The sequence below is a fragment of the Carassius gibelio genome, chromosome B19, assembly GCF_023724105.1.
Source record: "Carassius gibelio isolate Cgi1373 ecotype wild population from Czech Republic chromosome B19, carGib1.2-hapl.c, whole genome shotgun sequence".
Classification (NCBI taxonomy): Eukaryota; Metazoa; Chordata; class Actinopteri; order Cypriniformes; family Cyprinidae; genus Carassius; species Carassius gibelio.
In genome coordinates this window covers 20,545,812-20,559,844 of record NC_068414.1, presented here as the reverse complement: position 1 = coordinate 20,559,844, position 14,033 = coordinate 20,545,812, and the positions used below count along the sequence as shown (strand labels likewise).

Genomic DNA, 14,033 nt, shown 5'->3' with positions numbered 1-14,033 from the left:
AATAACACAACCGTGAACACAAAATTTTATTCAGACACATGCATTTGTGTGTGCGTGTGTTAATTCATTGTAAATGGGTGTGTGAGTATAGTTAATGAAGTAAATCTCATTCATCCATAAGGATATTTTGTTTGTCTGCCACTATAATTAAAACTAAACCTGGAGGTTACCTATCAGAGGTATTATTTAGTTGCTGCTACAGTGCCAACTTGTGCTGCCCGTGCCAAAAGCTGCAGGTGTTTCATTGTGTGCGAGACAGCGATCATCTGCGCAAATGCGTTTATCCAAGCGTGTAGTGAAAATATAGCACACCACCAAAGAATCAACTAAGATGACAAACAGTCTTTTTGTTCTTGTTTATTCTCCATCTTTCACTCCCATCTCCACCAGGCTCTCTCCTATTAGAGTCTGTAGCACGGATCTAGAGCCAGAGCTCAGCTGCTGCATGGCTCAACCTGTCTGCTATTTATATCTTCATCAAAAAAGTCGCTATGCAATAAAGTATGGCACTGCACAGCTCAGCTCCTCAGAGACAAGCCTGGCACTCAAGCGTGTTTCTAAGACATACAGTTACATAGTTAAAGATGAGAAAGTGAGCAAGTGACATACACACCGTAACTTCCACAATCTCAAACACATCTTTCCTCAATATGAAATGCATTTGGCATATATATATATATATATATATATATATATATATATATATATATATATATATATATATATATATATATATATATATATATAGGGGTTTGAGAATAAAGGCGCAAATCGGCTCTTTTATATAATAATTCGTAGGTGGCCTTGGACAGGAAGTGTGTGACTCAGGTGTTGATTTAAAGCGGTTTAACATAATGAGTGTAATCTCTTTGCACGTTTCAGAAAAGCTAAGCAGCCTATTGCTGGAACGTGAGCTGTAGTAAGTGAGAGAGTAGAAAGTCATCAGGAACACATTGTGCTATTCCGATAATGTGTTTAGTACTGTCATCAGTTACAAGCTTATCTGACGGAGTCTGAAATCAAAGGGCAGTCCTCGAGTTCATTTTCAAAGTCATGATCAGTTTCTTTGGTGTCCCGGACTATCTAAATAAATGCCATGTCTGATAAATACAAATTTGTCAGTAGAAAAAAAGCAGAAGGTGCCTTCTCAGCATCTTCTGTCAGAAAGCTGCCTTTAGTTATAAAAAAAGGGGTTTGCGCCACACACCTAGGTAATTACATCCACTCCCCCACGCACAGGGAGGCGGCAATCCATTCTTAGCAAACTAATTAGGTGCGCGAGGAGCAAGCATGCATGTGGGAGCAAAAGAAAAGGGAAAGAGAGAAGGGGGCAAGTGGAACAAATCACGCTGACAGTCTGTCTTTTGTCATCTTTTGGCGAGCACTTATCAGAATTCTCCCCTCGCTCTCCAGGACGAAAGAAGAAGAAAAGAGCAAGGGAGCACACAGATGCTAACCTAAAGAAACGGCAAACGGCAGCGGGAGGAGATGACCTAGCACAAAACTGCTATGACTGAGAACATTGATACACACAATTAAAGAGGAGATGCGTTGAAAATTACAAAAACCATAAGACAGCTAAACAGCCATGTGACAAGGCTCATTGTGTGAGGCGGACCATTCCGGGTAGGTGGTACTTGTCATGCAGGTTGTTGTGAGCAGCTGGACCATACTCAAGTAAAGGACTTGACAGTACCAAACAAGCAGCAGCAATTTGGCACTTGATGAATCTGAAAGCGAACTCCATTTCATCCCTCCTCATAATGGTTGAGTCTAACTCGGCACGCACAATTCAGGCTGATGGCTGGGCATAATTAAAGCTTGATCGCCTAGGGAATGTTTGCACACTTCCATATGTTTTCCTCCTCTATTTTTCTCCACAATTAGCCATATCAGAAGACACTGAGGAAACCAAGATGCACATGGATGCGTTCTCCCCAGGATCCAAGGGTCTAAAAAGAGTCTTGTTGCGCAGTCCTCAGGTGGCGTATTTGGTATTGAAGTCTGACTGAGTAAAAATGTTTGAATTAACCGTTTGACACTTGGCCTGCTGCCACCGATAGATCCCGCATGTTCTCCTGCACTGACATGCCCTTCCAAGACCCTTTTAACCACAGGGTCAAAGGCTGACCTAAAGAAAAGAATGCTGAAGAAACAGTTGAAAGGTGCTGAAAGAAGGAAACAGAAGGGTGGACATTAGTGAATGGGGCAGTAAAGGCAGATTCACACACAAATAAAAGGTGTCTCATCTGCTGGACGGGATGGGCGGGGTGAATGGGGGAAGGGTCCTTCCGGGCTTCCTCCCACATGTATGCCACTGTTATGCTCAGTGCTGACCAGGGAGAGAGTTCAACCCTGTCGATTAAGATCAGCGTGTATGTGTTATTTCAGGCAGCTGTAGGGCAGAGAATGGCCCACATAGAGGCCCTAGAGAGTGAGGGTCATACAGAGGTAAACCCCAGGACGAGAAAGCAATACAGTTAAATGACACATTGTGCAAAGCAGCATCAAAACTCAAAGCTGTTTCAACAAACTCTACAAAATTAAGTTTTGATCCCAATATGGTCTTCACAGCAATGGTGAAAAAAAGTGCTACCGTTTACAGTGTAAAATTGGAAGATACAAGGCAATAAACTGGGCCAGACACTTCCCTAGACTCTTTGAATACAGCATCATAGCCCCGAAAACAGGGACATACAAACTGCACTGTCAAAACCTTCAAGACTGAAATAAATTATAGATGATTGACAGCTTGCAGGTTTCCATCTACTAAAATTAGTCTAAAATTAAAGAGATTCTTGCTGCTGTGCCTTTCAGAAATGCACTGTTTGAATGTGAAATGAGCAGCCTTCTGGTGACCCAATAGGTTATTGATATGTAATAATGGTGGTCACATTTGGTGTTGATGTATTTATTTTTTTACACAAGCCACTCATTTCGAGTTGTTTTGAGAACTAAAAGTTGTGTTGTCAAGGTACATATCTCAAAACATCAAAAATGTATTACATCTGAATAAATCTGAAATTATGTTTTGTATAATAATTAAAGTGTCAAAAGTGCGGTCACCACCCTTCTCTATTTAGGAACATCCAAGGGGAACTAAAGAAACTTGTTTTTCCTACAATAAACGCTCTGCTGACTGGTGAACATCAGCCTCTGTACTGAATGGTGCACACAGCCAGGGCCATTTGTAATAGCCACAAAATTTATTGTGCTCTCATCAAAAAAATGGATTTGGTCCCATATGAGCCCTGCAGATAGGCTGACACTGTTGTACAAGTCTCTTCCAAATTTCTCTGTGTGTCCCTACACATCAAAACACAAAAAATACTAAGTAAATTATTGGAAAATTGGATGCAAAGAAAAGAAAGAGATGGATGCTTTCCACAAAAGCTTGAGATTTGCTTAAATGGCCTAGCTTGGGATTCTGAGGTCAAGTACTTGCCAAACACTTGGTCTCAGTTTTAGGACTCACTATGTGTGTATTTATGGGAAATGCAAAAGTGAGGCTTTGCTGTATGTAGGTTAACTTGCTTCAGCCAATCTGCTTGTCCTCCCTCACAGTTTAATCTCCTGCTCTCAGTTACAGTAGTGGGGGCAGGATACAGCACCACACTACAATGATATTCCCAGTACCACTTCAACACTACACTAAACAGATCAGTTCAATGTGAAGGCATACTAGAATAAAAGTAATAATAATAGAATAAAAGTCACTTTGCCAGACAGACAATTAAAATTGACCTCCTCTCCTTAAACCATCATCATTTTGGTGTCAAATAAATAGCAGCTGTTTTATAGCGTGCCCTTAAAAGAAATTGTCATTCATTTCTTGGATCCATGGGTCTTTTGAACACCTAGTTCTCCAGATTTGCACCCCACACACTGATCAGACTACTTCTGAGTTAGACCAGAGTGTTCAGAATTCACCATTGATCCTGTAGGATCTCACTACTGTCCAGTTGTGAAGCTGTGTATTGATCAACTCCAGCAGGACACCAGTGGCCCCACTGCACCCTCTTCATTGATCCAGAGATTCTCCATTCATTCCCGCCTAAGACCCTGCCCAAATGACCCATCGATCTGTGGACAGACCAAAGAACCAATTCTGCATTTCAGTTTAACCGGCCCCTCCCCATCCCAACATGTACCCAAAACAGACTCAACCCCTTCAGCCTCTTCCAACCCCCCACTTCCACTGCCGGTGATGTCCCATACATGACAAATCAGCACCCCGATACTACCCCAAATAACACTCACTTGCAAAACTGAGAAAAAGACCCCTGGCTCTACATTCCATTGAACACAAATCTTAACCAGAGCATGACTCTGCAGGTACTTCAGACATCTCCAATATTCACCTACCAAACCTTCTAGGCAATGTATTCTCAAGAAATCTTACAAGTCGTTTTGACCATTCTGTTTTCGGAAAGCATATTTACAGCCGTTGCATGGATATTTATTAGCTTAATTATTTTCACACTCTACATAATCACACTAATCAAGTTCAAGGTTGCCTTAAAGAATTAACCATGCCTCTTATATGTTAGGATGTAACATGCAGCTACACATTTCATAAAAGTGTGGTGGGTTACCAGTGAATCGAAGAACATCCCAAATATTCTGAAAACATCAAGCACTCTTCAGCAACAGCACAGATTTTGACAAGAAATAAGTGCCGGGACATATTTATAAAATATCTGTACCTTGAATCCACAATACATTTGTCTATTAAAAGTAACCTCCAATGAATGTACCTTCACTGGGACAATCTAATTTTGACTCAGGCGTGAAGTCAGCATCCATTTCTCATCACAAGCCTGTCTCAGAGCACAAAAAAAAAATAAAATAAAAAAAAATAAGATTTTCAGCACAGACTAGTGATTGGATAAAACAGCCATACCTGTTTGCCAGATGTAGGTGGGTTTTGTGTTGGCGACTGTTTGCGTCTGGACATCCCAAAGCCCAAAAAAGAGCAGAGCTACTCTGAAGAGGGTGTCAAGAGCCCCTGCTGAAGTGCCCCCTCTTCCTGCCGCCCTGCTGGCCAGCCCCATGGCTTCAGCCCGGCCAGATAGATCCACACGTCTCAAATCTGGCCAAACAGACCCGCACAATACACACACACTCAGCAGGAGATATATGCACAAGAAGATGCGGCACAGGAGAAAGTGTGCCTGTTACTGTCCCTTTCACTCTTCTGTACGCGGTTCCTCAAGGAAAGGGTAATCCACTTGTCTCTATCTTTCTCCACTAACTCCTCTATTTTTCCTCCTTTTAGTTCTTCTTCACTGTGTTCTCTGGGTCAGTGGAAAAGAATGAGGTCTGTGTGGAGGAGAAAAAATAAAAAAAGCAAGAGGAACAATAGATCCCTCAGCTCAGCGTGCTGCTTGTGCGGCTACTGCATCCTGGCTCAGCCTGGCTGATACAGCACCTCCCATTCCCCCCTCCTCTCTCTCTTTCCCTTGCTCGCACTCACTCATACAGTCTCGCTCTCCTTTACTAATCCAGCACCCACCTGCAATCACTCTCTGTTATCACTTTGCCCTGCTATCAAGGGTTGCACTATTCTTCACGCAATAGGGAACTGGGGTAGGGGGCCGAGGTAAGAAGCACGTGCATCATTGTGGTATGTTTGTTGATTTGGGATTGGTTGCAAGGTGCAATAACACCAGAGTCACTTGCACTAGCTGGGACTGAAAGCTATAAAGACATGCAAAGGAACGATAACGCTGTGAGTTCGAAAGAGAAGTGAGAGGAAGGGAAAACGTGAAGGGAGGGGGTCCGAATCTGATGAAAGGGATAGTGAAAGAGAGAGAGAGAGAGAGAGAGAGAGAGAGAGAAAGAGGGGGGATGGCAAAAAACAACTGAATGAGAGTAGTAAAACCCCTCATGGATATTTAATGTGAGCTCACTCTGACCTTGATGATATTTAAACCATAGAAGGTGTGCAGTGTTATGAGTGTTATGAGATGCTGTCTCCACAGTCATTACAGAAACAGACTGGGGAATCACACCTTTCCATAAATGCTAGGAGCTTAGGTCGTCAATATATTATGACCAAATTCAAGAAACTACTGTATGAAGAGAATTATAGAGAGATTAAAAAGTTGAACCCTGCATATGAATATGCCTAGTTTCTTGTTATATGTGACAAGCATATGTCAAGTATTTCAGAAAATGCAGAAATAATGAAACAATAGGAAAAATACCCAGATGACTTTAACTGATTTTGTACTACACAAACGCATACTCACAGAACCTAGTTATGATAATAAAATATATTAAGAAGGTACATCTAATGAGTGTGTGTACATAAACAACAAAATGATGAAATCTATTGAAAAAAAAAATCTCAACATAGAAATCTGACAATGAAATCATATAATAAGCTGAAAGCATGCCAGTAAAAGGTGTGCATTATGCTAATGAGCAAACACATAAATAGCCCAGTTGGTAATGTTTACATAAGAATACACATTTTTATAAAAGTAAACATACTTGCTAAATGAAGTAAACACACTAAAACTCTGAAGACTAATTATTATCTAATTTAAGCTTATAATCATTTACAACGCAAGAAGAAAAAGACCTGTATTTACTTAGACCTCTTTTTCTTTCTCAACAACAGTTCCTAATGTGCGGTATGCACTCCCTCCTTTATATTCAGGCCTGGATAATGTCCGCTGGAGTCATTTCACAGCGATTAGGGTAATGAAGGACAATGCTCACCCCCTGCTAATAACCAACACAGAGAGCAAACCATGGAACAAATTAGCCAAGCTGTAGCATTAACGGACAGCAAGCACTCTGACCGGCCCCTACACACACACACACACACACACTCATATAACCTGGCATGGGGCCAAAATGGAAGCCTATGTCAACTTGATATATAATCACAATACATCAAAACAGATGTAATGGAATGACTGTGCTGAACCTGGACATTAAAATAGATACTGGAAACATAAAAATCTTGATTTTTTTTTAAATATTTAATCTAACCATTTATTTTTCAATGTAAGTTATTAAACGCATTTGTTTAAGTACAATATTATTTGAAGAATGATAAAAAAAATGTTTTACATTATTTATTAACCTATTATGATTAATATGAAGTATATGCACTGATTTAAATTCTAAATGAAAACTCTACTAATCAACATATAGTAGAAATCTTGGGAAAACTGCAAAGCTTGGATCTGAAGGTCGGGTGGGCTGCAGTGGTTGGCGGCTAAGCTTAAGGTGGCCAGAAGCCAGGGCCTATGTACCTGGATCTGATCCAGATACTGTAAATACTCTGTTAATTTGTAGGGACAACATGATACCACTGTGGGTGGATTTGTCCTTTAGCAGACCCGTTTCATTCAAAGCATTTCACAACAGCACTGAATGGTGTGTTTAAGTGTACAATGGCAATACATAATACCTTGTTTTATACAGTAGTAACTCTATGAATAGTGAATCCTTTCTAAACCAGCAACCTTACTGTTGCAGGACACAAGACTAGCACTATCTTCAAGGAAAGTTAATGATCCTTTCCATCCTCTTCCCCGGTTGATATGAGATGCATTGAAGAAGCCAAGAGAGAAAGACAGCTCTGATTAGTGACAATCAGCTGGGTGGGATTACAGATACAGCTGGCCTCCTTAAAGAGTCAAAACAGACAGTGCTTAACTGATAAAGCCATGCTGTCTCAACCATGGACACAAATACACATGCCATACACACACATCTAAAGCACAGCATGTGAGACACTGATATCCACCGCTGCTGTACCTTAATACTAGAGCTCAGCTAAAGAGAAGAGGAGGGGGTAAAGGGGGGTGGGGAGGAACAGATTGAGAGGAACAAAGCAAAGCTTTTGAGGGCAAAAGAGTATAGCAGAATAGGGATAGAGGGGAAACAGACCAGGGAACGAGACAGATGGGCAGAAAAAAAGAGAAATTGAGAATGAAAAAGTGTGTAGGAGAGGCTGTTTTCTTTTCTTTGCTTTTGTAGAAATGGAGCTTTATAATGAGGAGCGATGCGAGCGTTGTGTGGGGGGCGTGATGAATGGCAGTACAGGCGTACGGTCTGCCACAGCACTTCCCTCTGATCGTACCTGATTATTGTGTGTAGGAACATGTTCGAGTGAGCGCCTTGTGGAAGATAATTCAACACCAGCAGGCCTGCACAATTAAGCAAACAAAAGCAAAACACGTTATCATAAAACAGGTGCTTATGCGGAACATGCTTATGGCGTGAACAATGTGTGAGAAATGCACGGCACAATTAGTCTACCTCAGCACAATTACACCCCACGTGGAAACAATGAACATGAATGATTAAAAGAGAATTACACATAAAATGGATGATGCTGACTGGGGATGCAATGATATGTAGAATTTGTCAAATAATGATACTTATATTCTAAAACCGATTACCAATATATTTACATATATTTGATATCAATCTACATTTTGACTGAAAAGAAAATGCTCAAGTTAAAATGTAAGATCGCTATGTATTATATATTTATTTAATGGTTTTGCCTTTCAAATATATATATATATATATTGTTTTATTATTATTGTTGGTATTACATCCGCAAAATCAACCATCAAACTTGTCCAGATGATTGGCGTTGATTTTCTTGAAGATTTGGAGGTAAACATGTTTTGTATCATTTTTATTTTATTTCACATTTTCAGAAATTTAAACTTCTATAACTTTTTGAAATAAATTTACTTGTATAAATTCTAAGTTAGAATTGACATTCAGCCAAGTATGGTGACCCATACTCAGAATTCGTACTCTGCATTTAACACATCTAAAGTGCACGCACAGAGGTGAACACACACACACACACACACACACACACACACAGTGAACCCAGATTAGTGGGCAGCAATTTATGCTGCGGAGCCCGGAGAGCAGTTGGGGGTTCGGTGCTTTGCTCAAGGGCATCTTAGGGTTAGGAGTCAATTAATCTATTCTACAATAATCTGTGATGTTTCACCTTTATAAAGATACCAAACTTAAGTCTATGCTACAAAATATTCAAGATTTATAACAATTTTAGCTGTGAAAGTCATTTTTATGTCTATGCTTAAAATTGGGACTAACAGTTAGGCTAAAGATTCTTGTTTTCACAAACTTTGAAATTAAAAAGCTGTTAAACTCATCATGCACTTTACAAGTTATCTGATATTTACGTCAACTTAAAAATCTAATCGGGTCAAAATGACCAGGAACAGTACATTAGGATATTAATGTGCCAAGTTGTTAGTTAAGCCCAAGAACCCTACTACTTGGCTGAATAATTGTTTATTCCAGTTAATACTAATAAACATAATGATTTATTGAAACATCAGTGACTTGTATTATACTGCTGTTGGCAGAGTTTTTTTTAAAAGCATGTTATTTCAGCATAAAAGTCTGAATTTAAATTGCTTTGTTTTGACTGAATTGATTTGAACAATCTGTTTGACTTCATGCAGCAATGACATAAAAACTAAATGCATATCATAGCTCATAGCTCCTGAGAATACACAACTTTGATGAAAATCTACTAAAAATGTTAAATACACAGCAATTTGCAGCTAGTAAGTTCCCTGAAGCAATGGAGTAATGGAGCGATGGCCCTCTGTGCACCTGCCAGCTTTGCCCTGGGCAGCAGTCAGCGCACGGTCACGTGGATGAGCGAGCAGAATAATCGACAACACTAGTCTGCAGTGAAGCCTCATTAAGAGAGAGGACAAAAGAAGTGATGGCTGACTAGTCAGGTGTGAAGCGTCTCCCACGGGACTGTAATGGCCGTGTCTTTTTTTTTTTTTAAGAAGTGAACAGACAGACGCTCTGTTACTGCATGCTTTACCAGCACCACATAACCGCACTGATGCCAAACACCTGCATTTGATAAACACATTACCCACCAACCCCATAATCCTCACAACTTCACACAATAAATTCTTATTCGTAGTAATTTCACTATCTATCTCCATAGGTCACAGAGCTCAAGATGAGGCAGGCTACCGAACTTTATGACCACTTAGATGGCGTCACAAGGCTGCACAACTGAGTTGACAAAGCCAATATTTCTCATTTAGAGAGAAATGCTTAGTGTGAAGGAGGTTTGCTTCAATAAACGGCAGTGTAATGGACAGTTCTTAATGGACACATTTGCTACTGATGGTTATAGCGGTTATTTCAATAATCACTAGGTAAGTGACAGTGTACTAGGGAGTGTATAGGTTAAAAGTAAGGCGATTAACAACATTAAGCAAGCCAGAAAAAGAAAACACTCATCTGGGCCATTACCTAAAGAGATAAACAACAATAAGCTAGGCAAATAAAGAAATATTCTTCATATTGTTGTGGAGACGTACTGCATACTTTGAACTTAATGATCAACATAGTACATCTATTGAGTATGCATAATGTATCGGTACCATATCGGTTAGATTTATTTTCTTAAATTATCATTTAATTATATATTTACATCCAGATTACTCTTGCCTTTATGTAATGCACACACACACACACACACATATATATATATATATATATATATATATATATATATATATATATATATATTTATTTATTAAAACATATTTAAATGCCATATAATTGTAATATCTGCCATGTATCGGTTATTGGCCATAAGACCATAACTCTCAGTTTATCGTATCAACTACAATTTAATTTAAATATCAGTGCATTCCTAATATCCATTCATCAGCGTACAAATTTGTGCCTGTGCATGTGAAGTAATTTGGCTTGAAGCCTGCCGGATCAAAATCTAAGCGGAGCAGACAGGTTTGGCATTACACTACAGACCCAATCCAGTGTTTTAGTTTTGGAGAAAGAGCTCAGTGTCTGACTCATTTTTCAAACCTTCTAGAACAGCTGGAGGGGGGCAGAGGGGTGGGGAACCAACCAGTGAAGTGGGAGGGGTATTGCCTAGCCAAGCTGATCCAATTTAAATATGCAAATGTTATCGGCTTTGGAAGAGGAAATGGGGAAGACAAGTGGAGAACAAAAAAATTGAGAACAAAAAGAACAACATCTAATGCAATTAAACATTTAGCATTGTTTAGCCTTCAATTAAGGAGATAATTATATGCCTCTACACTTTGGCCAAGCTACAAAACACATAAGTGGAGTTTGTTGATTCACTCTTCTAATCATCCATCTCTATTTAAAAAGGTACCTGAGGGGATTTGCACCTATAAAACACTTTGCAAATTGCAGCCGTTGTCTGCAAATTATTATATTATAGAGGAAAATTGAAAATTTTGTCATTCTTTCGTCACCCTCAAGTCATTCCTAATGGCTTACTTTCTTCTGCAGAACATAAAAGATGATATTTTAAAGATTTTGTTTGAAAGTCAATGGGATCCTATACAAACGGGAATCCGCAGACAACAACATTCTTTGTTATGGACAAAGAGAAAAAGTCATAAAGCTTTGAAATACCACAACTCTGTTGAAACTAGTAAATATTAGAACAGCTGTTCTCTTGAGCCTGAACTGCATAAATCCAACTGCAAGCACACAATCCGTTTTTTTTTTTTTTAATGTCAAGACCTGTCAGGTCACAAGTAATACGTCCCAATCCATAAGCTTTAAACAGATTGTTCGGAGCACTTCCTTGATAATAGACCTAAAATCTCCCATAAATGCTAATCCAAGCAGCTCATATCTGTCAGAGCAAATCAAGCCTGAAATGAGTTCAGTCAGCCGCACCCCTGGTTTCCTCAGAACCGGAGTTGAGTTGAACCCAAAACGCTCTCATTGTCTTCCGCCTCACTGAATCCAAGCATATAACCAGGCTTGGAACAAAGGCATCAAGGGGGAGTCCCCCCAAAACCCCACTTTGCTCAGAATAGAAATAGCGAGGGCGTGGGGAGTGGGGGCAAAGCCATCAAACGGGTTTTCCACCCGTTCGTCTTTTGAGAGCATAAAGCTGGTCCTCAGGGAGGTGAAACCAAACAAATAAAGGGGCGACTGCTTTAAACCGCTCACCCCTGCAAGCACTGTTGTGCATTTCACACAATCAGCTGCAGCTCACCCACCTAATGAAATATTTTCGGCCCACCGACACACAATGCAATCTCCATGGAGATTTTTTTTTTTTTTTCGGAAAAAAAATTATCAGGCGGTAAAATGATTATCGGCCATGTGCCAGGTTAATTTCAAATGAGTTTTTGGCTCAAATTGGATGGATATGTAAATTACCTATGTCAGATATTGAACATCCTGGAACACAAGAGAATGAATCCTTCATTTATGTGTGTGCACGTCATCTGTGTGTGTTCAATTGATTTGTTATCTTTAAATGACCTTGTCTACATGATGTAGTGCAATGGAGTGATCTGTCTGGATCCACTGGACAGGTGTCTGGACCAACGGGTGGGATTGAGGGGCTCCACAATGGGACGGGGGAGGGTCACAGGTACCATCCCTGAGGTGGATGTATGAGATTTTGACTGTCAGAATGGGACAAGCGTGCTGCTTGTCTCAGGAAAGGAAGAGATGGAACATCTGGTGCGGTTTTCCATCAGTAACCTGCCACTGACTGTTGAGAATCCCACGTGAAGGTGACTTACTATTAATGGGGGGTTTCCTGACACCCACAAAATACCCTATGAAGAGCACTATTTATCACTTAATATAACTGCAAATTGAATAATCTTTTTTGGAGGTCACCCATGACCAATTACAGCGGTGTAATCAATACAATATGTTCTAGACTAATAAGTTGATCAATGAATAATGCATCATAATGACATATAAAGGAGGCTGGATGGATGTCGCACTTTTTGCAACACAGAATATTTCTCAGGGTAGAACTATTTTGTGAAAGTCAGTTTCTTTACAGATATCGTATAGGCTTCAAAAAAGTCGCTTTTGAATTATTTCCAATGTTTCTGCCTAGAAAAACAAAGATGAAGTTCATTGAATACATAGTGGGGTTCCTGTCATGATATAACTTGCTGTTAATTAGCCCTGTTAATTAAACAGTAAAGGAATTATGAAATAAAACAGTAACTGAACAGTGTATATACTTTTATTTGACAAGGGTGCATTAAACGGTTAAAAAGTGACACTGAAGACTTTTACACTACTACCTATCTATCTGTCTATCTATCTATGTATATAAAAAAGTGGTTTCCACAAAAATATTAGGCAGTACATCTAATTTTTTCACACATAATAATAAGATTCAACAATATAACTGTTTTACTTTATTTTTAATCTCATAGATACAGGCTTGGTGAGCACAGATAAATTTAAACACTCGTATGGCAACTAGCACCAAACTCCCCTATATGACAGCAAATAATACTACTGGGTTCAAATGTGAGAAACAACCTAAAAATGTATGAAAATGATTGTGATAGTCCAGCTAAAGCCAACACACAATGCTGGATGCTAGGCTTTGATAGAAACCTGTTAGAACAAAACCCACTAGTATAAATGGCTCCTGTGTTTTAATGTGTCTTTGTGATGAATTACACACCCGATTGGGAAGGTCAGTGATTCAGACCCAGAGTAAATGTTCCGTACAGAGGTAAAGACATCAGTGACAATGGCCATTTTACTGGTTCTGAAGAAGTGGTTTAATAATGCAGTATGTGTTCACTGAATGAGGTGAGTTATTCAGATGGAGTTGCATATTCATCCCTGTCATCTCTGACAGGCACATGTGCGCTGACTACCGCCCATAAAAACAGCAGAGCTCCAGGCAATGGAGAATGAAGTAACCCTGCAATAACAGCTGGAGAAAGTGCACTTGATGCAAATAATCCTGCTTTTAGTGACACACAGCTGAAGTAATAAGACTCACACACCTGCAAACAAATACCCAAACACACTCATAAGAACTTGTAAGACATCAAGAACATGACTGAAGATAATCCATCATACCATCTCCATGTCCATCTCCATCATAATTGACTTAATTAGTAATAAAACTAAAATAATTATGACATAGTGCATATTTCTGTGTTCTTTTATACATGTGCAGTTCACGGTAGACTGTT

General features: G+C 39.5%; 1 protein-coding gene across 2 annotated transcripts in view; it reads right to left on the bottom strand.

The window, feature by feature from the left end:
- Window positions 1–5,392, bottom strand: part of LOC127978928 (thrombospondin type-1 domain-containing protein 7A) — a 110,058-nt gene extending 104,666 nt beyond the window's left edge. For both annotated transcript variants that reach the window (XM_052583944.1, XM_052583946.1), the window contains exon 1: window positions 4,904–5,392. In XM_052583944.1, the coding sequence (XP_052439904.1) occupies window positions 4,904–5,054 (151 nt within the window). In that variant the 5' untranslated portion in view covers window positions 5,055–5,392. The remainder of the gene's footprint in view (window positions 1–4,903) is intronic.
- Between the last annotated feature and the right edge of the window lie 8,641 nt (window positions 5,393–14,033).